The 24,541-nt window shown below is 44.0% G+C and overlaps 3 protein-coding genes across 7 annotated transcripts in view; 1 reads left to right on the forward strand and 2 right to left on the reverse strand.

Moving 5' to 3' along the window:
• zdhhc8b (zinc finger DHHC-type palmitoyltransferase 8b) overlaps window positions 1–2,907 on the reverse strand; it is a 65,321-nt gene extending 62,414 nt beyond the window's left edge. The window contains exon 1 of the mRNA XM_071534313.1: window positions 2,785–2,907. Coding sequence (XP_071390414.1) covers window positions 2,785–2,888 — 104 coding nt within the window. The 5' untranslated portion in view covers window positions 2,889–2,907. The remainder of the gene's footprint in view (window positions 1–2,784) is intronic.
• Window positions 2,908–4,004: 1,097 nt separating this feature from the next.
• On the forward strand, window positions 4,005–8,596 carry pgam5 (PGAM family member 5, serine/threonine protein phosphatase, mitochondrial). 5 transcript variants are annotated; one of them, XM_071534306.1, is made up of 6 exons: window positions 4,005–4,540; window positions 5,215–5,387; window positions 6,150–6,275; window positions 6,649–6,740; window positions 7,311–7,444; window positions 7,939–8,596. In XM_071534306.1, exons 1-6 carry the CDS (start codon window positions 4,311–4,313, stop codon window positions 8,087–8,089), a joined length of 906 nt encoding a protein of 301 aa, XP_071390407.1. In that variant the 5' UTR covers window positions 4,005–4,310; the 3' UTR covers window positions 8,090–8,596. The 5 variants fall into 5 exon arrangements, with proteins under 5 accessions (XP_071390407.1, XP_071390408.1, XP_071390409.1 ...); XM_071534307.1 differs by having other exon boundaries at window positions 7,314–7,444; XM_071534308.1 differs by having other exon boundaries at window positions 6,652–6,740.
• Window positions 8,597–9,541: 945 nt separating this feature from the next.
• On the reverse strand, window positions 9,542–24,454 carry ankle2 (ankyrin repeat and LEM domain containing 2). Its single transcript, XM_071534315.1, has 13 exons — window positions 24,412–24,454; window positions 21,460–21,975; window positions 20,228–20,422; window positions 19,220–19,404; window positions 17,499–17,687; window positions 17,123–17,245; window positions 16,640–16,703; window positions 16,315–16,496; window positions 16,070–16,176; window positions 14,628–14,818; window positions 13,532–14,393; window positions 12,118–12,249; window positions 9,542–10,562 (listed from the first exon to the last, which is right to left on the reverse strand). The coding sequence occupies exons 2-13, from the start codon at window positions 21,962–21,964 to the stop codon at window positions 10,352–10,354; spliced, it is 2,946 nt and encodes a 981-aa protein (XP_071390416.1). The 5' UTR covers window positions 21,965–21,975; window positions 24,412–24,454; the 3' UTR covers window positions 9,542–10,351.
• Window positions 24,455–24,541: the final 87 nt, after the last annotated feature.

The following is a 24,541-nucleotide window of genomic DNA, read 5'->3' on the forward strand; positions in this document are numbered from 1 at the left end:
TTTGTTTCCATAGCAGGTAAAATCTTATGCATTTGGCAGTGATTGAGCCACTCTGCAGTATTACTTTAAGGTAGAACAAGGTGTTGTGAATGCAGCCAAACACAGCTGGGTGTAATCTAGATACAGTGAGATGTCTAAGCTATAATGGAATCTCGTTATAGACACAGATACGGTGGGATTAATAATATCATGGCTCTTACCGTGACTGAAGTCTTAATTTATTGTCAGTTTTTATAGTGACGAGTCGTGGTCCTGCTGCGGCGATATAAATACTTCTCGACTAATGTGTTCTAATTCTATCTCTGAGGGAAACACAAACTGTCAGGCGTCAGTAAGCCAGACACAGTAGCACCCGGACCACCGTGTGTGTGTGTGTGTGTGTGTGTGTGTGTGCCAGCGCTGGCTCCAAGTCTCTTCCTCCATGGCCCATATGACACCAAGTGGCCTGCTGGCAACAGTAAGTCCTTTAACACACTGTAACACACTAAGCATGAAAACAACACACACACACTTTGTCCCTGGGTCTCATTGCTTCACCTGGTGTACATGAATATACTGGGGATGCAGGGATATTTGGCTTTGACCTTTGCACTCCTTACTATTTACTTGCAAGCAATGCTGCTGATCTAGGAATCTTCTTGCAGGTCACTCCAGGTAAGAGTATCAGAAATAAAATGGCTGTGCAGCATGTGATGTAAATGCATGGCGGAGCTCAGCAGCCAAACACAAAGCGTGCCTGGTTTCACCATAATGGACTCTATGTGGATCAGAATGGGGCGGCATGGCCTAGTTTGGACATGTAACGCTCCCCAGGGGGTTCCATTATACGTGGCTCAATCCTCTGGGCCTTTAACTGGGAAATGAAGGAGCAACAGAGTAAAGTCTTAATCCTCACGCTCCAACCATCTGCTGAGGGGTTGGAACCCTGACGCACAGATTGACATGAACCCCAACAACAAAAAATACGACAACCTCATACCACAACTAAATCATGAAGCGTTCATACTACACGGAGGCTTGTAAATCAGAGCATTTGTTTATGCAAAGCCCTAGCCGGTAGTCCAAGGAAAGGAGTGTCTATGGGATTGTTGAAGCTACAATCCAAACTGCCAGTGCAACCCACAACCACATGTTTCCTTCAGTCTTAGCCACTCTGTGAAGGCATTTTCTGTCATTTTCCTGATTCAGCCCAGGAAGGATAAATCACACTTCCATGTAAAGAACTGACAATGCAGACCGCATCACACATCCAGTACAAAGTGGTGTAAACAAGCAATGGATGATATATCAGCACAAAAAAAAACAAGATTTGAGTGTATTGAGAGAAGCAGGCATTACAGTGAAAAAGCACTGTGGGCACATACTAAGGAAAAAACATACATTTGGGCCAAGTACTGAAAAATGTGTATCATGTTAGTTGTTAATATGCCATGACACATCATTTGGACCACTGGGACTTATAGGTTTTTTATGTTTTCATCATCACACTGGATGGAGAAAAATAATTTCTAACACGTTTATTCTTCAATTAATCTGCAGATACACTCCCTCCACTGTTATCTCCCTATACAGTATCACCTGTGTATTAAAGTGATATCTATCAGCAGTAATATCCTCATTCATCAGATGGGGGTGCCTGGGACAAAACCTTTCCTCAATAGGTGTGTGTGTGTAGGTGGTGCTTCAGTCTGCAGTGGCTCTATTTGAGAATCCTCGACATGAGAAAAAAAAAAAAAGAGTCCCTGGCCTGGATGATCTTGATGCTTGTTGATAGGTTGTGTGAATATGTAATCATCCTGAACACAGTGAGTGCAGATGAACCAATGTCAAGAGCCTGTCCTCCGCTTGTCGGGACAATAAAAACCATTTGAACTACATCAATATCTGCCTGCAGCAATTCTTCAATGGAAAGTGGATGGGCCTATGCTTGGTTGGCCTGTGTCTAGGGTTCCTAAACTTTTTTTCATATGAAAGAGCACTAAATTAGACCACATACTTCATTTGATTAAAAAAAACTGTCTCCAAAGGCACATGAGAGGATTTTTGTTGGTACATATGACTTAGTACAGAATTATATAACTGCCTATACTCTAGGGGAGGAGATAACAGTGGGTGCAGGGAAACATATGATCAGAATAGTCATTATACTCTATCTCTCACTGTGCTAACTTCTAGCGAGTGAAACAACAGTGACATTAACCTCTTCCTCATTTAGCTGGGGGGCCCCTAAAGGACCCCTGGGGGACTCCACTTTCGGGAGCCCCTGGCCTAGATGACTGTAATGCTCCTTGATGGGTTGTGTGACAGTGTAATCATCCCGAACACAGCGAGTGTAGAGGAACCAGCGACTACCGCCCGCAGGGACAATGTAACCATTTTAATTGTATCAACAACCGCCTGCAGCATTTCTTCAGTGGAAAGTGAATCGCTGCGGCCTAAGCTGTCGGCTCCTGCACGATCATCATAACGCCGTTAAACTTGCATGGCTTAGGGCGAAGTTTGCCTTGCAGATATTATAGTGGGAAATGAACGTGTGGGGCAGCAGAGGAAGGCAGCATATGGTTAGATTTTGCAAAATGATTGCAAACCACCGCGAGACGCCTGGATGCTCCGTTACGGTAGGTGTACTTCTATAAAAATCACTTATTCAACCGAAGTGACTCAAATCCTCCCATGCAAACTTCACACTGCATTTCACTCCAGGCTCTGCGATGGCGGGGCTCGCACTGTATCACAGACCCCAGATATTACCGCGAATGAGAGCAAAAAGCAGCACAAACTTACGTGAAAACGAAGAATAAAGTGGTCGATCCCACAAGAAGTGTGGCAGCTGTGGACACCGGGATGTATTTGGTGGGTTTAAATCTCTTTCCAGCGCTGTTGGGCATTCTGTAATTTCCACATTCCTCAATTATTTATTCCAGTTGGAGACGCATGTAAAAAGATCCAGTGTGCAAAATGTATATCTGTAACAGCTATTCGAGGTTCAGCCAATCCGTCTTTGCTGCCGCTGAAGCCGCATAGATCCAAAGATAGAGAGGCAGAAACACACGGAGCGCTGTGAGAGCCTGGAAATCCCACCCTTACAATCCAGCCCACTGGTGAGGTCACTGAACCGCTTGAAAAGGTGGAGCCTCTCTGCAAACCCTGCGAGTGTCTTCACGAAATACCAGGTGGTACAGTTATACACTCGTCCACCGCACCTCATAAAAGAAACGAAGCTAATACGACACTTTCATAAAAAGAAACCGATATACTTATCTTATGAGTTCTCGCAAAGGTGCACTGATTTAAATCACCGCGTTGCTGCATTCGACGGATTTAATAGCAAAATGGCTCTCGAAGTTTGGAGGATTACCTTAAGTCTTTTGGAAGCTGCTCTGTAGTTATAACCCCGATACGTTGCGTTCTCTCGCGTGGCCACAGTCCATTTAAAACGTCTGTCAGTTTAGTGTGGCCTTGCTTGTCGACAAACGTACACACCTCGCCACACTTGGCTTAAAGGGTTTTTACAAATCACTGGGATTCACTCTTGTATTCGGCATGCATACAGTCTCCCAATCAGCACTTGTTTAAATAAAAAAACAACTGTTGTAAAATTAATTTGTCTGTTCGTCCCACAATCACCCCCCACCAAAATACACAATCGAGGTTGGTGGCGAGCAGTGTGAACCAATTATAAAAGTAAAGATTTTATTGACATAAACGTGCTGCTTGGTGGTCTTTTATAGACCGAATTAACCAGCAGACGCTAACGATTTGTATACATTGTTATTCGTGTTCTGTGATGATTATATGTTAGGCGATAAGCAAGGCCATGCTAAATTGTCGGATTTTTGAGTGGACTTTGGCTACATGGTCTCTTTATACGAGCGAACGGAACGTTATCGACTCTCCACTGTAGTCTGTAATATGGGTCATATGATTAGAGCGCCATCCAGTGGCACACTTCGGAATTTATGCGAACGCCAACAGTTTTGGCTTGGACGGGCCACCGTCATGATTGTACCAGGAAAATGCTAACATTGGTAAGCTTCCAGGACTAGTGGCTAGCTCTCCGTTGCACAGTGTATTTTTAGCTTCCGATTAAAGAGACGCCCGCTGGTAAATATTCTTGCCCTAGAAAGCGCGTTTCGCGGCCCCTAGGCGATTTGGGATTAACTGGTAAACGCCTCTTAGCAGCAGAAAACCATACGTTTCTTGTGCGTCACCATTCGCCAGCACGCATTTGGTTCTGGGAGTGAACACCTAGCTAGTTATAGAGTTAGCTAACTGGCTAGCATTAGCTTCATAGTTCAGCAGGTTCCAGTATGTCGTACAGGAAAACTCTAAAACTTGTGTGTGGGTTCGCTGGAGGCTCTGCAGTCTTAGTTTTAGCGGCTGCCGCTGCTGAGTCCCGTGGATATTTCGGTGAGCAGCGCGGAGAGCAAGCCAGTCGATGGTCAAGGTTCACTGCCGTTCAAGCAGCACAGCCTGCATGGGCACCTGCCAGTCATACACCAGTAACGAGTGGACACGCCTGGGACTTCAACTGGGATAAGTATGTGAATTCACAGGCTTTTTCTACGGTCTATATATTAACGTGGTCCTAGCCCTAATGCCGTCCGTTCTCTCTTGTATGGACGAAACAGGACGCCAAACCCCATTCAAAAATCTGTTAAATTGATGTCGCTTTGCTTACGGGTGAAGGTACAAACCTAGTAGAAGATGACATATGACTTTGATGAATCGCTAGAACCCACGTGAATAAGCAGCACTTGATTTCAATAAACTGACAAGTTTTGGAAATGGTTCATCCTGTTGGCTACTATCCACCTGGTGTATCTTGGTTAAAGGAGATTGTTGGAATAACAGACGAACTAGTCCCGAAAGTTGAAATTTTATTGGAGGAAGTTCTGCTTGGTGTATTGGATGTATGCCGAATTGAACAGTGGACGTTAAGGATTTGTAAAAGGTAACAAGTTTTGTTCCACGAGGTCTGCAGTTTTGCCGATGAGTGAGGTAGCTTTAAATTGCCAGATTTTTTAATGGAGTTGGACATACAGTTCTCTCCATAGGAAAGGTAACAGAAAGAGTTTTCCAAGTACCATACTGTCACTTGTTTAAAATGTTATGTCATTAACCTTAGTTGTGTTAACCTAGATCTCCATGTGTTGAGTTAACCATGCGAGACAAAGCCACTGTAATCTCATCACCTTGTCTTACTGTGTTCAGGAGGGACCCGTCCACACTGACTAATGGGAAGAAGAAGGAGAATGCAACTGAAGACCCCAGCTCTGAGCAGGACAACGGCAAACCCAAAGCAACACGCAACATTCTCCTCATCAGACACTCCCAGTACAACCTGAGCGGGAACGGCGACAAGGAGAGGATCCTCACACCATTAGGTTCAGTTATTCATTGGCTAGCTAGTTTCTTCCATTATGTCACCTGGCAAGTTGACCCGGAACACATTTTTTATTTACAGCAGCAGCCTGGGGAGAAGTTGCAGTGGAATGGAAGATTGCAAATACACATTCATACCCCAATGTGTGCCGCTCTCTCTGAGAACATCATGTGAAACTCTGTTGCAAAATCTGTTTGTTTAACGTTGCCTTGTTTATTGGCAAGCATGCATACCTGGCAGAACATGCCTTAAGACCTTCTCTGACCTGTTAGGATCCACTGGTTAATTCGGCATACATGGGGACCACCAAGCAGTACTTGTTTTAATAAAATGTCCTTTATTACTAGTTTGCTTATTGTTTGGTTTGTTAATTCTTACAATCTTCCCTCAGAAAAATACACAACGGGAGGCAGTAGCGAGTAATTTAAATCAGTTCTAAAAAGTGGAATTATATTGAGAGTGCTCCTTAGTGGCTCACATGGATGCCAAATTTGCTAGTGGACCCCAACAATTCAGAACAGACCTTCTGTGAAGTATATAAGACAGGTGTAACCACAGTCTTGAAGTGTATGAGCAGGCTTTAGTTACTGACAGTAACTGCTGAGAGAGGGAAGAGCATCTCTTGTTCACTTTCCCCACCCAGATTTCCCCAGACAGTCTTGTGATTGGAACCGACAAAGCGGTCTTTTGATCGGTTTGTTTCAGACCTTGTGGTAAATGGACCCAGTGTGAGCTGTATTAAGCGTTGCATCCCTCCTCCCAGGTCGTGAGCAGGCTGAGTTGACAGGCCAGCGCCTGGCAGTGCTGGGACTCAAGTATGACGTTCTGGTCCACTCCACCATGGCCAGGGCTACAGAGACGGCAAACATCATCAGCAAGCACCTCCCAGGTCAGCCGATAGATACAAATGCTGCAGTGTTCAACATCCAGGGTTCTTACTAGGGTTTTTTCAAGTCAGGAAATGTATTGTTAATGTGTTAATTTGACAATTTTCCAAGTTTTGAAAAGTCAAGCTTATTTGTATAACATTATGAAAACAGTAGATGAAAACATTCCCCAACCTTAGACCCACAACTGTGGATGAGGAAAAACTCCCATGAAAATCTAATTAAAAAAAGAAATGGAAGAAGTCTTGGAAAGGGCTACTCAGAGAGGGCTCCCCCACAGCAGCCATTCTAGGTGGTCTGCTTTATATTCATATTGGCACGCCACTGTTGGCATACATCCATTGAAGAACATTTTTCTTCTGCTAAATGCTGTAGTAGGAGTGGAGCTGGTGAGCTGTGATTTGCTGAGAGAGGGCGCGCCTATCGAGCCGGTGCCACCCGTCACTCACTGGAAGCCCGACGCTGTGGTGAGAGAAACTGCACCCACTCTACACCTGGAGCGGGCCGCTTTCCCGCATTTGCATATCCTCGTACTCGCTAAGTTAACTTTCTGCTGCCCATGCGGTGTCTACGCACCTGTCTTGTCAAGTGCTTGTTCAGGCTCACACACCTGAAGGCACCAGCCCACAGACAGCCAATACATCAGTGCAGTGCAACAGGAATGGAGCATATGAAGAGTTTATTTCCAAAATGTCGTTGTGGCAACTGATGCTGTAATAACAGTCGGATAATGTAATAATAGTTATTAGTTATTACATTATCCAACAGTTATTACATTCTCAGTTGCTACAAAGATCAATCAAGGACTTAAGTTACCTACCCTTTAAAAACAAATTGGTCATGTTGTAAATGGCAGATGTAACTTTTTCTAACGGTTGATCTCTTGATTTTTGGAACGAAACTCCTCACCCATTCCCCGCAATGCAAAGCAGCATCATGTATTGACTCTGTGCTGACGGGGGCGGGGGTCCGACAAGGGAACACCCCCCCCCTCTCGTCTTGACACGGCGGCTCTCAACCTCTCTACCGTCCTCCAGCAGTACCACGAAGACGGAGCCCGCATCGAGGCCGCCTTCCGCCGCTACATCCACCGGGCCGACCCCAAGCAGAAGGAGGACAGCTACGAGATCATCGTCTGTCATGCCAATGTCATCCGTTATTTTGTCTGCAGGTTTGTGTCGCCGGCGGACTCGGTGGTCGCACCGCGGCCCGAGGCCAAGAGCCCCGAGGCCTTAACGTGCCGCAGAGCTATTGGCTTCCTGTTGTGCTAACCGTTCTCAGTATCAGACTATGCCGTAATTGTTTCCCATAAGAGTTTCAGATCAAATTTGTGCTTGCTCATATCATCGAGCTGGATGTGCTCATTTAAAGAAAATGCTTGTTTAGTGTAAACTTACAAAGCTGCTGCATACAGCCTAGTCCACTTCTCGGCCATATGAAGTGAAGAGTCACTGCTTCTATGTGTGGATAACTCTCTAACCAAAGTTATAAGAGGTTTACAGCTTTGTGATATGTGCTTTGTGGCATGTGTAAAATAATTTAGAGAGTATGCCAGATGTTTTATTTTGGGTGTAGTGCCCCTTTAATAAGTCTGTGGTGGCTCCAGTCCACTGGTATGCCCATTCCCAGTAGGTCTAATTGTTTTGTCTTTGCTGTGTGTCTCAGGGCTCTGCAGTTCCCTGCAGAGGGCTGGCTGCGCATGGGCTTGAACAACGGCAGCATCACGTGGCTCACCATCCGCCCCAGCGGCCGGGTGGCCCTCAGGACTCTGGGGGACTCGGGATTCATGCCCCCGGACAAACTAACGCGGACCTGACGGCCCGACGCGCCCGCCAGAAGGTCTCCAGGCTTCGCTCAGAAGCCCTGTTGTCAGTCGCAGGGTCAAAAGCTCAGTTTCCTCCTTAAGTGTCTTGAAAGTAACTTTCGGTGTTTAGTTTTTTTTTGTAATTTAACCAACTACCATCATGCAATGAGAAACTCTTTGTGGTGTCGTTGTCGTGAACACTCCCGTGCCATAGTTTGCCAGCTACAGTGTAAAGGGAGTAAACTGCAGGCGAGGCAGGGTTCACACTGAGAGATGTGACTGTCGGCTCCTATCGGAAGGCAGAAGTGATGACAACTGCATAGAGGCTCCTCCTGAATGTAACTGAGGATTTCTACACAAGTGACTGAATGATTTTTAAACCAAAAAACAATTTCTTAATTTGTATAGCTGTTGTAAATGCACATCAATCTTTTCATGTGTATTACGATGCCCCGTAATGAGGGTGATGCATATGTGTTGTACTGTGTAGTCATATGCAATAAAAGGAAGTTATGAATGCTTTTGTTTTCGTCACTATTATTAAAACTTGCTGGTATTTTATAACAGAGGTATTTGTAAAGTTGAGTAAATAATGAAAAGCAATTGGACACATTGGCAGCAAGGTAGGAGTGAAGTTTTATTGATTAGTTGAAAGCAAATGAGGTCTAGACATACAGAAAAGGAGATAATTCACCATGAGTTTTTTTTTATTTTTTATAAAGCACAGAATGCCAAAAGCACGATAAGCATGTTTTAAGTATTTAGGTGCATTTTTGCAAAGTTCCACATTCATAAACATTCAGAGACCAGAATGAGATCTGTTGTCACCTGAGAGCACAAGGACAATACAATCCTCTCAATGAAGTAGTTTGTGCTCTCCGATAAAGGTTTAGTTCACGGAAATTTACATTCAGAACACTTGTTTCTCTCACACTAACTTGGAGTGGCAATCTGAGTATTTAAAATGACTGGCTTGAATGTTTCTCTAGCTGATAACTCCTTGTACAGCAGTGAATTTACCTCTAAATACGGGCGTCTCCAGATAATTTGGCTACAGCAGGTTTTTGCACATTCACATTCAACCATTAGACGTTACTAAACTTGCCTTTCTTAGCGCTGCAAGAACCTGTTATGTACACTTTTAGTTTTACTATCGACCAATTATGGACCAACCAAGATCAGATCCATGGAGTCTAGCTTTGAGCTTTAAGGTGGACTCAGACTGGGCAATTTCAACAAGGTTCAGCCCAGACAAGATGAGGCTTGACACATTTTTTTTTTTAAATCGTGTTACCGGTCGGCGTGTTATGTCATTCATGCTCACACAGTGTGAGATGCTTTTGATTGAAAGACATTTTAGATAATAAAAAAAAAAAATACAAAATTGCACAGTCTAAGGCCGCCTTTTAGTGGCATAAAGAAAAAGTCAAGACATGTCCAGGAACCACCGAGAAATTACCAAGATGGGAAAAATGTACACATTTATTAAAGAACAAAAATAAAGACATGGAAGATCTCAGTGTTAACGTTGCTCTCCCGTGTTTGCAGTCGTCTTCTGTAGCAGTCGCGGCCGGTGAGGTTGCCGCTTTGGGATCTTTCTTGAACGAGCCGGAGAGAATGTGGCAAAACGGACTGAAGACTGGTCCATCACTTCAGAAAATTAAGGCAATTCCTGAACTGAGGAAAACATGGGAACTGGCAGTTGGTTTGAACACCATTAATAAAAACATTGAATTTTTGTGCTACTGACCGACATACAAAAAATAATTCATTAAAATATTGACATTTTTACTTTTTTTTTTTTTTTTTTTAAAAACACCTATTTTCAGTGACGGAATCCTGTTGAGGATTCGACCCTAAGGTTTTAGTGAAGAACTAAACTTTTCGGGGAGTGCGGCTTGTATTGATGGTTATACCAAAAAGTTGACTCAGGCTATGATACAGGTGCTTCACACTTGCCACAAATAACATTACCGTCAATTCAACATGGTCCACACCCATACAGTACGTACATCGTCGAGGAAACCTTTTTTTTCTTTTTGTTTTTTTTCTCTCTTTTTTTAAAGTCTTGAGTGTACATCACAACCCAACGTGATGAGAATTCCTGTATGCAATATATAGAGTAGTACCATACATCATTAATACAAATCTTCCAGACGCTTGTGCATATTTTTGTTAGGTATGTGGTTCTGAGCTCTGGTGTGGCTGGATCTGTACTGGCAGACGGGGGGTGGGGGGGTGGGAGGGGAGGGGCGGGGTTAGGGAGGGGGTTAGTTAAAGTGGCGGCTCGCTGAAGTGCTTGAGGCGGATGCGCTGGATGTAGCTAGCGTGGGCGGGGCTGTAGCGGCCGGGGCTGAAGTCCGGCGAAGCGGCGTGCCGGGCGGGGCTGAAGCGGGCCGCCGGGGACGCCAGGCTGCTGACCGGGGAGCCGGGAGTGTGATGCTGCATCCTGAGTCGGGGTTTGACCACCGCGGGGCTGGGCCAGCTGGAAGGAGCACACGGAGGCATCAGTCAGCGGCTACGTTTGCATTCACAATATTGTTACCTCAATATTTATGATACTTAAAGGTGCAATGAGTAGTTTTTACTGGCCCATAGCACAAAGTCAGCATAATATATCAGGGTTGATAGGGTTGTTAATCAAGACATTTCAGCTACAAAAAGCCTCATTCTCAAGCCAAAGCAAACAACTAAGCAGTATTATTATTCCAGCATTAAGCATGATGATATATTACCTCTTCACTAGACGTTTCCATTTCCCTGCTCTAATTAGAGGTCGATAAAAGTCCTAGATTACTTAATGCCCCTTTAAATATTATGTTTATGAGCGTATGCCGCATATAAATGCCACATCGCCACCGGGTAAGCTCTTATCCCAGCTAGAGAACCATGAAAAGAGCACCTGGAATTAGGGTTAGACAGATATATTGGCCTTTTATTAACAATCAGATATTAGCCAGACAATATTGTTCTCTTAGGAAACGATGGAGGTTCCTCCCTGACCGCAGCTACTCAATATGTTTTTATTATTATTGTTACATTTATATCAGACCAGAGAAATCAATCCCGTGTGGTGCAGGAGGTTTCTACTAAACAGTCTGTAAAACCTGCAGTGAAACCTGCCTCACTCTGACCCACCTGAAACTATTTCATTAGTCTGGGTTTCAATGGAGAGTTTTAGTGTCCCATGATGGTCTAACTGCTGTTTCCAGAGGCTTTTCCAACCTGACAAGAATAAAATTCTGGGGAAACACTGAATACGTGTCATTTTAGGCATGAAAATTGACAAATATTTAGTTGTCAAATATTGGCACAAAATAGCCACTATCTGCAACACCCCCCCCCAAAAAAACACTCTTCATCAACAACACCCCCAAAGCTCACTTTTACAGAGCATCATATTTATTCAGTCAAAACACGGTTGTAAGTCTCCGTAACTCAAGGTCCTCTCACTTCAGGAGTGGAGATGAAAATCAATTGTCTTTATATCATGAAAGATGTTAATGTTCTTGGATGTTTGCATGGTAGATGGCATCGGAATAGTAATTTATTTAAAGGTAGCTGTCAGGACTACTGAAGCTGTGAGGGGTCATATGAGGGAACCAGTATCTTCCCCTGTGGTTGTAACAAGCTTAATTTGCAAGCTTAATCATTGGTGGGGGAACACAGACAGACAGAAATTCTGTTTATTTGTGGGTACATGGATATTCGAGAGATTAAATCTGCATATAAACAGCTTATTTCAGACAAGACCTGAACTGGGATAGGAGCCAGTATCCGGAACGCTGTGCGCATGCAAATGTAGCCAATGACATCAGGCTCCAACAAGGAGGGAGGGACATGCATTTCTCTGATCTGAATTTCATTGAAACTGTCTGAAATTAAGTTTTCTACACAGTTAACTTTTATTACTGTGTTTAGCCTGCCATTGAGATGAAAAATCTCTCTTTAAAGAGGCCGTGAAAGCATCATGACAAACAGCAAAACCAGTAGACAAACAACAACACAGTAAAATATCTTTGGCAGTCAAGCCTACCAACCTTTGCATGTCCGATGACGAGTACGTCTTCATTGTGCTCTTCCACTTATGAATGCTGGGATACTTCTGGGGATCGATGTCTATGGCTTCTATTGCTAACACCACCTCTCTGTCCAACTTGGTTGGTGAATCCCTGTGAAAACATGGAAGACATATCAGATATATAGATATTCATCGCTTAAAAAACCCCCAAAACATTTCTATAGCACTTTTCCAAAAACAAAGTTTAAACAATGCTTCACAATCAAGACAAGTAAGACAAAAAGGTTACCCAAGCAAAGAGGGAGACAGTGGAAAAAAAGCAGAAGGAATACGAACCCTGGGTAGGATAAGAGGTGATGGGGAGGGTTTTAGTTTAGATTCTTAGTTAGCAGTCAAGTTAAAAACAGAAAATGTAATAGACTGATAGTGTCTGTTCGGTGTTTCCCATATAATGGAAATATATATATAAAGATTCATATATGGCGCTGTGATGCAAACCTGACGTTTTTCATCGAGGTAGTTTATAAAAAACAAAGATCTAATGCGAGCGCTGAAAGCCTGTCAGGGAACTACAATGACCATAATTCATTGTAGAGCTGCAACGATTAATCGATTAATCGATTAGTTGTCAACTATTAAATTAATCGCCTAACTATTTTGATAATCGATTAATCGGTTTGAGTCATTTTTTAAGAAAAATAAGTCAAAATTCTCTGATTCCAGCTTCTTAAATGTGAATATTTTCTGGTTTCTTTACTCCTCTATGACAGTAAACTGAATATCTTTGGGTTGTGGACAAAACAAGACATTTGAGGACGTCATCTTGGGCTTTGGGAAACACTGATCCACATTTTTCACCATTTTCTGACATTTTAACAACTAATGCACAACTAATCGATTAATCGAGAAAATAATCGACAGATTAATCGACAATGAAAATAATCGTTAGTTGCAGCCCTAATTCATTGCACCACTGACTCGGTGCATGGTGTCGGTCGAGTTGGTGCTCCTTCGAGTCGCGCTGTCTGAACTGAATAGAGAGGCAAACTTTGACACATCACCTAGATGATATGTTGAGGAGCAAACCCATTTGTAACATACCCAGCTGTATGTTATTTGCTTCACAAGACTAGCGCTGTAGTCAGCTAATGTTGCAGTATGTTAACCTTGTTAGCTTAGACTAGAATGAGAGACTACAGTGCCTGAAAACATTTCAGATACTGGGCTTGCTAATTGAAATGTCAACAACAATCCAGCCCCGTAATTACAAAGTTATCACAATATCAGTCTGAAGACGCTAACACATCTGGCAGTTTATTACATGAACATTTAGAGGAATATTTAAATTGATTTTGACAAGTTATTACATAATCAGTAACTACAAGGGCTAAGACAGTATTATCCCTTCTGCAGAGAATTCCAATGTGACTCACCCCTCGATGAAAAGTCCTCTTCTAATGCGCGGCGGGGTCCTGGGTAGGAACTCGTGGGAGTTATCCAAGGACTTATAGGAGCCAGAGGAGCTCGAGCTGCTCAGGTCTCTCCCCCCGTGGTCCCAGGACTTGGACCTGGCACAGAAGGTGCGCCCCCCCGACACCGACCCCCTAGTCCTGCCCAGCGCCTCCAGGCTCTCCTCGGCCTCGAAGAACTCCTCCGAGCTGCCGCTGCCACGCCTCTCCCCCGCCTCTCCTCCCTCCGTTCTCCAGCTCGGCCCCTCCGCCGCATCGCCGTCCTGGCCGGCGTGACCCGGCCCGGAGCCGGGGTCCGCGGCCGAGGGGGAGCCGTAGGAGTCCCGGGCCTCCCTGTGCCGGCTCCCCCCGCTGCTCCTCCTCTCCCTGGAGCCGGCGGGGCTGTCCAGCGGCTCCTGCAGGGACATGCGCTCAAACTCCACCATGAGGTTGGAGATGGGCGACAGCAGGCAGGAGGAGGACGGCGAGGCGCGGGGGGACACCTTGTCCCCGTTGTGAGTCCTGTCTCTGGAGGAGGAGGAGGAGGAGCACAGGCCGTTTTTACAGGCGACGCCGGGCGACAGGAGGCCCTCGTCGCAGCAGCACAGCAGGTCCTGCTCGGCCGCCGTCTCGATCAGGTCGGCCCCGCGGTGGTGCAGCGCGATGGGCAGGATGTGGAACTCGCGGCCGCCCACGGCGCCCTTCAGGCTGTCCTTGGAGCTGGCGGAGGAGGTGATGCTGGTGAGCGCCGCGTTCTGCCGGTTCTTCATCTCCTCCAGGCTGATGTCGTCACCCTCGTCCAAGAAGGCGCCCACAGAGATGGAGTTGCAGAACTTCTTGGGCTTGCCTGCACCCGGGGTGGATGAGCGACGGAACAGAAGAAACATTTGTGAGAACATGCACAAAAGACTTCCTTGTCATTATTCATTATTACACCCATTACTTTAGCATATAGCCATTATTGCTGGAGATTATATAGCTTTTCAATATAAGCCATGTAAAACATGGCTTATATACATACAAGATTAAGGTTATATTTCCAGGGCCTGCAGACTCCCTGGTACAGAGAGGATGAGGTTACCTGGAGAGGGGGTTCTGAACCTGTTGCTGGTCTCGTTCTCTCCAGCCTCCTCGTGAGCCCGCTGGCTGAAATCTTTCTTGTTGAGGTACTCTTCCAACTTGCGGAGGCCCTCTGTTGACGACAGATCCACAAAACTGTCCAGGAAGTCCCAGTACTCAGCCCACGGGTGGCCCATCTCACGAGCCAGGTCTCTGTGGACAGAGGGGGACTCGTCACTTTATTATTACACATAACCCAGGGTGACCCACCACTCCTGTTCAATGGTAGAGGAAACTCTGGGATATTTTTATGCCTTTTAATGAAGAATTAATTCACAAAAGACATTAGTGAATACAAAGTAAATCAAATTTCAAGGCTAGTTTTAAAGGGCTTGTTATGTAGCTGTGGTCGAGGAGGAACCTCCTTCATATCAGCAGTGGACCACATTACTGACCGATATCTGATACTTTGTAAAAGGCCAATATTAGCCTGATATATTGGTCTAACCCTACTGCACACAGTCAGATATTGGAAGTAAATATATGAGAGAGGATGACATGCAACAAAGGATGAGTCAGGTTTAAACCCGGGGTATTTCAGTACATGGCTTAGCCTGCAGAGCCACCAGGAAAGCCCTATTAGCCAGTTTATGTCCTGCAGTATTTTATTAGACCTTCGCATTTAGCATTAACTGTGCAACCATTATAAAAAAAGACCATTTAAGCGCTGGTTGTGTTTTGATATTGATGAGGCAATTTGTATTCAAGAACAGTCTTCACAGAACAGTCTGTATTCTAACTTGTACTACAAGCAACATCTTGTTTTACCATTTCACAATGAACATCAGTTGGCTTGTAAACATAAACAATCGAGCTATTAATTCCAGTGAGTAAGCTAATAGCCACATGCTGTTTCAGAGGCTTTTCTACCCTGCAAAGAAACATTTGGGGGAAGACACAGAATACTCTAATACTACTTTTTGGGAATTTTTTAGCATACTAGATTTTGATTACTGGCACAAAATATACTACTGACAGCTTCAATTCAAAAACATCAGTATCGGACTTCAGAAACTCATGTTGATCAAACCTTATCCCCATCCCTAGTTCATCTCATAGTTTGTACGACATAGAGACTAAAGAATCTGCTCAGGTCTGTTGTTTAGTGTGAAAATGTTCTCCAATTTCACAGTGTGTTAGGATTTTAAAAGTCGTATAAAAAGAACTAGAAGGGCACTCGGAGAGCGCAGACCTCCGTCAAGCTTTGTGCTATTATTGCTTGTTCGTGAGTCGGATCCGGATCGGCTCCAAAATTTAATGGGTTCTTCCTTGGCCCATGCTACACCCTTCCACGAAGTTTCATGAAAATCGGGCTAGTAGTTTTTCCGTAATCCTGCTAACAGACAAACAAACAAACGGCAATGAAAACATAACCTCCTTGGTGGAGGTAAAAAGTTGACTCACCTGCCCACCCTCTCTGCCCCGCGGTCAGGATCGGACTTCAGGATGTGGTGGAAATGCTCCGCTCTGTCTCTGGGCGGCGTCTTCCACGCCCGCCGGAACTCATCCGCCTGCAGGAGAGGATAACGCTCTCTGGTCATTTACTATTCGATACCATTTTGTGATAATCTTTGCTTTGCCATAAGACACTTAATAGATGAATTTGATCCGACTTGGGTAAATGCAGACAGGTAATGAGGTAAACTTGCTTTAGAGGGGCTGAGCGGCCCGGCGAAGGCTTTGACGGCCATCACCGGATCCATGGGGCTTCTTGCAGGCCACGAGCTCAGCGAATTACAGAGGTTTTCTGAGGGCTCCGGTGACCAGGGAGCACCGATGATGGGCTGAGAAGTGTTGTCTGTTGCTCTCAGTAAGGGGATATAGCAGCGGTCTGCGGCAGAACAGTCATTTTTAAACATTAGATAACGTAAACCATTTGATGGACGTGGCTTTTATACACAGTGCCTTACAGTTCCAGGGGAGAATAGGAACAAAACCTTTAATGTATCAAGGGAACTAAAGGAGTGCGCTTACCTTCCAAATAGTCACAAATCTTCTGCTTCACTTCTTGAGTTTTATTTTTTCTGTCACAAATAACCTGTGGAAAGGAGCAGTTAGTGAAACATGATCAGCTGACTACACCTGTTGCTGGATCAATCAGGGAAGTGATTTGTTCATGTACCAATGTTTAGCTTTCAACATGGTAAAGGAGATGGCAGCCAAATGGTTAGAAAGGTAAGCTAATAAAAAGGTCACTGGTTCAATTCCCAAGTGAACAAGACTGTAACTCCTTCAGCAACTACAGTCAATGTGTCCTTCACTGGTCAGCAGTGCAAGACTGAGTTTGTGCTGGCCAGCTTCTGTCTGTGTGTGTGTGTGTGTGTGTGCATATTTTATGCATAATCCCCCCCCAAGCAACTGCTACCCCAGGCCATGTTGTAAATGACAGTGTGTTCTTACTCAGCTTGCATAGCTGCTGAGGTAAATAAGGGTTAAAAATAAAACTAAAATACTTACGTCACAAGGCTTTTGGTCATACTTGTTCTTGCAGTTCTTGTCGATGTCGGGGTGCAAACACAGGACGTTGACCACTTCTGGACACCCAAACTTACAGGCGAAGTGGAGCGGGGTCTCAAAGCCCTGGAGCATACAGGGAAACAAACACAATGAACAAAGCTACTTATTTTCAGTCAAGGGCACTGTTGGTTTTGGTAATCACATGTTTGACCCACAGAGCAGAAATACACCTCAGACTTCTCTGTGTTTTTTCATCCTTGAACATACCATGATTTCACCCTGTGCTTCTGAGCACTGTACTAAATACCAATTCGAAGATCATTTCTCAAATAAATCTAATCTAATCTGGTTTGGCTGGTATGGTAAGAGAACTCACGGCCTTATCAGGAGTGTTGAGGTAAAGGTCTACAATGTAGCGGATGCGTTTCTGCAGCATGACTTCCTGGTCATCGGGGTACATGAGGCGCATGAATTCAGGGTTCTCCAGGGTGTCCAGCAGCAGCAGGGCGATGCCCGCCTGGTTCTCCTTGGCCGCCACATGCATTACGTTGTACCGGCAGCCCTCCTGAGCAAACAAAACAGTGAGACAACTGTAAGGGTCAAGGCATAATCCGCTGTAATCTATTGTCAACAGGGAAAAATGCTAACCTTTAGGCACTACAAATCCCAAACTTCAAACACCGCTTTGACTATTTTACTGGCCAACTTGGTTTTTAGAAGAGAGCAGGGCATCAAAATGATGGTTGGTTACCTGTAAAGGTTGGTAGTAGTAATGTAGCAGGGTATCTGCGGGTTTCAGAAAACCTAATTTACCACTTTTTGAGATAATGCTGCCTGGAATTGAGTTTAGGACCAATTTAAAATTACAAAACATAGAAGCAAAGCTGGCAAACACAGCCAGCATGTTTCCAACTGAATGCAGCTAATGAAAATTCTGAAACTATAAATGGGCAGAGTAAGAAAAAGGACACCATGAAATGAATTGTTAAGGGACATGAAGTCCAATTGTGTTTAGTAAAGCAGATTGTTCTCATCTTACCAACAGCAACCTTGCTAAGGTTAGCTGAAAGGTCAGGACTAATGTGGAGAAGTTGTTGGTGTATCAACAAATGACTTCAGTCCCATCCACACAACACACCTCCAGAAATAGGTGAGAATAAAGTTCCTTAGAGTTTGAGAACTCACAATGATAATACTACAGCAAGCTAAAGAAATGCTGCATCTTCACAAGGAGCGACAATAAAATAAACTGCCCCCATTAGAGCATGAAAGTAATCAAATTATAGTGCATGCTAGACTGAAAAATAAGACGACACACAGGAGAAGGTTGTGAGGTCAAGGGGGGAGAGATAAACAATATGGATATGTTTGTTCTCTGCAGTGTGCTGAGGGATTTTATTTCGCTTAGGTTGAATGTGCATTATACGTTTAGACTACAGCTGAGTGGACAAAAAACGTTGGGTGTACTTTTGTGGGTACACTTGGTATGTGAGGACTATGCATGTATGATGGTTTGCATTAATCCCTGTGGTTGGTTGCACAAAAAAAAAAGAAAATCTGATAAGGATTTTATGGATAAGAGTTGCAACAAACATCTCAGACTTATTCTTTAGGTAAAAAAAAATAAAAAAAATACTACACCGTTTGCAACAGTCCAACTTAAATACAGTATGAATACAGTTGCCAAGGTTTGCCTAGAGTTAGCAAGCCACAACAGCAACAATATTTGAAAATCAAAGGATAAGAAGGCCAAACTGGACAGAGGAAGAAAATCTCTGTCCCACTTGATGAATATGCGAGGAGGAAAAATATTCTTGCTTCCTTGATGGAAACATATCTAGACTGTGTTAACATTAAGTAGTTGATCATGACTCCTTAAGTTTTTTGTTGCTAAGCATGATTTTGCAATGCTTAACTCATTTAAAGAAATGACTGAAAACTTGTCCTTTAAAGATGTATCCTAAGTACAGGACTTGGGGTGTGTTTCTGCAACTTTCTAAGGAAATCTAAAGTGAATTTTGACGGAAAATCTTAGAATGTAAGACCTAATCTAAGAAGACGCAGTAGCAGATCCAGAAATGAGCTCCGTGTCCTGACCTGCACGATGGTGGGATTGTCCCCTGAACCGATGAGATAGCGCGGGTTGCTCCAGACCAGCTCGCTGAAGGCCACCTCGTCACCTTTCTCCACGGCTTTCCTCAGCTTGGCCGTCAGGTCCTGGGTGCGCGGGCTCTTGAAACTGTTGGCTCGCTCCCGGTTGATGGTGTCCACCTCCATATTGTCTGGTGTGGACAGGGAGGAGACGATGAAAGATGGGCATTGCTGTGAAAAACTCCAAAAGATTGTTCAGACTGTGCTTTTGCTCAAGTCAAACCAAAGCTGTTGATTCATTGTGGGGGAATTATAGTTTGGTCTCCATCCACTCATTTGTTCATTCGTTAATCCGTTCATTAATCACAAGTCACATGATATCTCAGACACAATTAATGTGATTTTGACAAAACTTGGAGGATTAATGCATTTAACCCCTACATTTTGACAAGTTAAAAACTATACTGATAAGCCCAATGAGCGCACTACAATTAAAGGTCAAAACAAGGTGGCATGTTTGTTACTGATTGGCTCAGAGGGGGACTGCATCATTCATGGGGGACAACAGGTTTATTGTTGCTTTGTTTTTAACAAAGACAGATTTGTTATGTAGTGCTTTATAAAGCAATGAAAGACATAAATGCATATAAAAACAAGAGTCAACAAACACATTACAATTATAACACAGTTATAAAAATGGTCTCTCCAACGGTAGTGATGCACAGGGCCAACTGTTTGGGAAACTTTTATGGGCAACAAGACCCATGGTATCGTCTTAGCATTGTTGCTTTGATTACACAGGGAGCATTTTGTTGACAGGGAATATGTGTAGTATATGACTCCATTTTTGACCCTGCTGTTGCATGTTTCTGGGAGCATCTACTTTGCCCAAAAAATTCCTGTAGTGTGTCACATCCCGATGACACGTAGTTGGACAATTTGTATTCTTCAGGCGATGTAAAACAGGGCCTATTGATTTACATCTGTCTTCACAGAGCAGTTCTATCTACTCACCCTTACAGATGACCAGGCCTGGCTTGACGGGGGACACACAGGGTGTGGATTTGTTGGGAGACGGGTAATAGTCACAGATCCCCTTGGCAAACTTCTCAGCGTCCTCGCGGTTGGCAAAGGCCTTGAAGCGGGCCCCCTTCATCATCTTTACAACTTGAAGGGCCTCCTTCTTATCCGCGTAAACATGTGCTCTCTCTACACAGACAAAAACATTGACAATCAGCATTGTTTACATCATCTTTTCTGCATGACAGCTGATTTTTGTATTAATTAAATGGAGGATTGTCTAGTTCATGTTTGTATAGCTTTTTTATTATGGTGGTTGAAGTTTTTTCTGTTCCTGTCTGTAATGTCACATTTGTATGTCACATTTGTAATGTCACATTTTTTATGAGGATCTATGGAAGGATTGCCGCTGCTTTTGCAATTGCTACAAAAGCATGGCCTGACAGTATTGCCCAAATATTAACATTTTCCTGTAGGATTAAAATTAACAGCCCTGATTTTTATAGTAGCTCAGGATTAACTTAGATCAATGTTCTATTCCAGAGAGGTCAGGCATTGCTACTGCCCTGCAGCTTACCACGACAAAAATAGCAACATATGTCTCCAGCCACTCAACAGAATGTGGATGCCCGACTATGACAACAGCAAGTCCCCCTCAACGAGAACACAAACTACCACTGGACAACACAGCAGTCATCATGAATAAACAAACAAGCAACAGGATAATCTCTGTTGAAGTGGACTTTGGCCTTGGGTCAGCATAAAGCCAAAAATTAAACTATCAAAGAATCACAATACAGACAACTGTGCTCAGAGGGGTCATAGATATTTTCTATTTCAAAATTGTTGTCCTGAAATGTATTTCTTGGCTGGATTTTAAGATTTTGTTTGATTAATATGTTGCTGATAGTGACAGGCAATGTTACTCTCAACTCCACATCCCTCTAGAGTTAAACATTTTCTTCACAACATCAATATCATCAATGTCAGATTTGTGAAATGACAGTAGGTCTACCACTACAGAACATTTTACCATAACTTCCCAAACATGTTTTCCCCAAATTTACCTGAAAACTATCAACTTCATCTTGCATACTGCTCCTGACTTTCCTGACCTGGGTAGGAATCCTAAGGTTCAATAGTGATGAAACAGCTGCTAACTCTCAATATGTAACATCCAAATCTGTAACGACGTCATACTAAGTGACAAGCCGTGTCTCTCTTACCATTTCTAGCCAAGACATCCTCCCACAGCGGACACACTCCATAAAAGAAGGTTGGGGACACTTGTGCGGGCTTTGAAGGGGTTTCCGTTCGGGGGTGGTGAGAGTTACTGCCCTCCGCAGAGCTGCTGGAGGTGGTCCTTGTCTTCACTGAGATCTCCTCTTCTTCCGGGGGGTTGAGACCCATGCCGTAGCCGAAGTCCATCTCCTCGCTGGCAGCCTGAGCGGGGCGGCTGCTGCTGCTGGTGGCGGTGGACAGGGGTGTGGCTGCTGAGGAAGTACATGACATGGGTCTGGCCCAGTCAGCGCTGCCCGAGGCGCCCGCTGTCGAGCTACTGTCGGATCCGGCGGCGGCGCTCTCCGGCCCGGCGAGGACTCGTGCCAGCTTCCTCTCGAAGATGGCCCGGGTGGTGGCCGTGATGGGGCCGCACTTCAGGTCCGCCCTGGCGAACTCCTCTCGCAGCTCGTCGGCGCTCAGCCCCCTCAGCCTGCTCAGAACCGCCTCCATGCTTCAGCTCCCTACAACACACCACATTACACTTCTCAGCAATCATGGCCAGGAATGTCATGGTTATAAAAAAAAAAAGGAGGGTAAACTATGACCTCCAGTCAGTGATCATAATAAACCACCACCAATATTCACAAAAATGACTTATATTTTCAGAAAAGCAATTGTTTATGCTCTTTCCCTTAAAAGACCCTGTACTCATACAACTTACATCAGTTTGGTACTACTTAGTATGGAAACTCTATTCTGAAAATAAAAAAATGGCAAACTGAGTTTAAGTGGGGTTTACCTTGCACTACATACCTGATTATGAGCATGAATCTACTGTCACTGAACAGTCTAGCAGTGCTGCTTGTGCATATATTGATATTAAATGCTGTCAAATCTTTTTCTTAAATAATAATAAATAGAATACTGACTGGTTATAGAAACAAGTAAAGCCTTGCCCTCTAGTATCAAGTGGGTTGGCCAAAAATAGCACACTAAATAAATGTGTGCCGGTCAGCCATATAATCTTTCACAAATGTCAATCCCTATTAAAGCATTCAAGTAGGCGCTAAAGCAGTTCGATGAACCCATTCAACGTGTTGTACCTTATTTGAGACAACCACATGAATTTAGGACTAGCCACCGCTACCTAGCTAGCTAACCAACAAGTCAGCAACAGCAGTCCTGATGGGAATGAGCGACTGGCACAGCTAGCATGAGGGAAAACAGCTCAGATCAAAATCTAGGCTGAGACGGAGTAAAGCACGCGAGATACCGCATAACAATCGAAATGTTAATGATTTCCCAAAATATCAAAAATGGGAAAAATCATATTTAACAAAATGAGACGGTATAATCGTATGCTGTCACGCCCAAGTGTGCCATTCGTGGTGGGTTTTTCGTGGTGTAACAAATTTGACATGTCTTCGTGGTGATGATGCTGATAAAAATCAAACTGTACGTGATGACATCTAGTAACAAATGCGTCCCCATACTTACCGAGGATCATGTTTTATTTCTTATAGGCAGAGCTTTGGAAAGTCGTTGTTATTTTTGCACAGATAAACTGTTGGATAGACACAAAGCTGGAGACGGTCTGGAATAGTCTCATTGTTTACAACACGTTCTGCGCATGCTCAGTTTCAAGGGAGGGCTCATGTTGCGTTCACGTCCTGTGGGAAAACATCCTATTCCAACGACTTGACGGCTACAACTACGACTTGAAAGTGTACAAGCGCTTTAACCAGTTTGCGCTGTCAAACGCCAAGAGTCAAGTTTTCTGTGGATGTTGGTCTCTTCTGATCAGCTCTATCGCACTTCAGTGATACACTGGAGCTAATTTTCTGCAGCACACCTCTCTCCGATATGTGACAGTCTCTCCCGTACCGGAGAGAACGTCTTCCTGAACTATTAGACGCTACGCTGTGTAATGTGGCCATTTATATTCGGTAGATGTTACATGATGATGTTACGTGATGTTCTCGCCAAACAAGAGAGAATGTCACATATTAACTAACAGTACACAAAACATTGCAGTCAACCATGATCAATACAATCCAGCGAGTAGTTGTGCCCTGCCATGACATGTACTTTGACATTAACATTTATGATCACAAAATAACTTAACTAACGTTATATGATACAAGTCGTTCATTTTGTTCCTTTTCTTAATCCTGATACTTGGCAACAGGTACTTCCTTGTTGGTGACGTCAGATTCAGCAAGTCTGGGAATCGAGGTCTATCCATTTCAAGTATTATTGTATCCCAAACTCCGATTTCCCCGACAGTATTAGCAAGCCGAAAGCTAACGTAAATGGTATTTTCAAGTACTAAGCCCACATTTTCATTTTTTTCCCACAGGGCGTGAATGTAGCATCATGCTCTCCCACAGCAGACATGACAAGTCCAAGGTAACGGTAACCTAGCTAACGCCTGTCTAGCGATTTATATTTTGCAATAAACTTTTCTATCTTAAAACAAATTAAAAAGACAGCTTGGTGGCAATGTAAAGTGGATTTAAATACCACGGTAAAGGCTCTTTCTTTTGGCACCAGCCCATTTATGCAGGCCAACTTTAGACTGGCAAGTATGAGGCAAGCCAGCAGCAGGACAAGACCATCCCCAAGACACCCATGCCATGAAATTAGACAATTTATCCGTTAAATGAATAGTTGATTGTTGGAGGTTCAAGAAAGAAAGGAAAGTCATTTTCACAACATAACGTTAACTCATCCATTCCGGAAAATAGACTTCGCCCCAGCTGAATTTGTCAGGCATGCTAACGTTAGCCACTTAGCTAGGTAAGAAGCTAATTACTCATGCTACCTGTTAGCACACATTAACACGTAGGATAAGGATAACATACATTTTTTGTCCATGCACACATTAGCACACTTATATCACAACATCTTTGGCGACTTTGCTAAAAATGTTATCAAATTAATAGTGTCATGCCCACCTCCTCCTCTCTCCCTGGCTACTGTTGCTAGCTGTCTTCTCACCGCGACGGTTTCAAAATGTACAGAGCAAGGACCCAAGTTCCGCCGAACGTAATGCCTGAACAAAATTATGGTTGGAACGTGGGGAAA

The sequence above is a fragment of the Centroberyx affinis genome, unplaced genomic scaffold (assembly GCF_046629955.1).
Source record: "Centroberyx affinis isolate AG114_WGS23_722 - 3 ecotype Tasmania unplaced genomic scaffold, CSIRO-AGI_Caff_v1 ptg002513l_1, whole genome shotgun sequence".
In the NCBI taxonomy this organism is placed as follows: Eukaryota; Metazoa; Chordata; class Actinopteri; order Beryciformes; family Berycidae; genus Centroberyx; species Centroberyx affinis.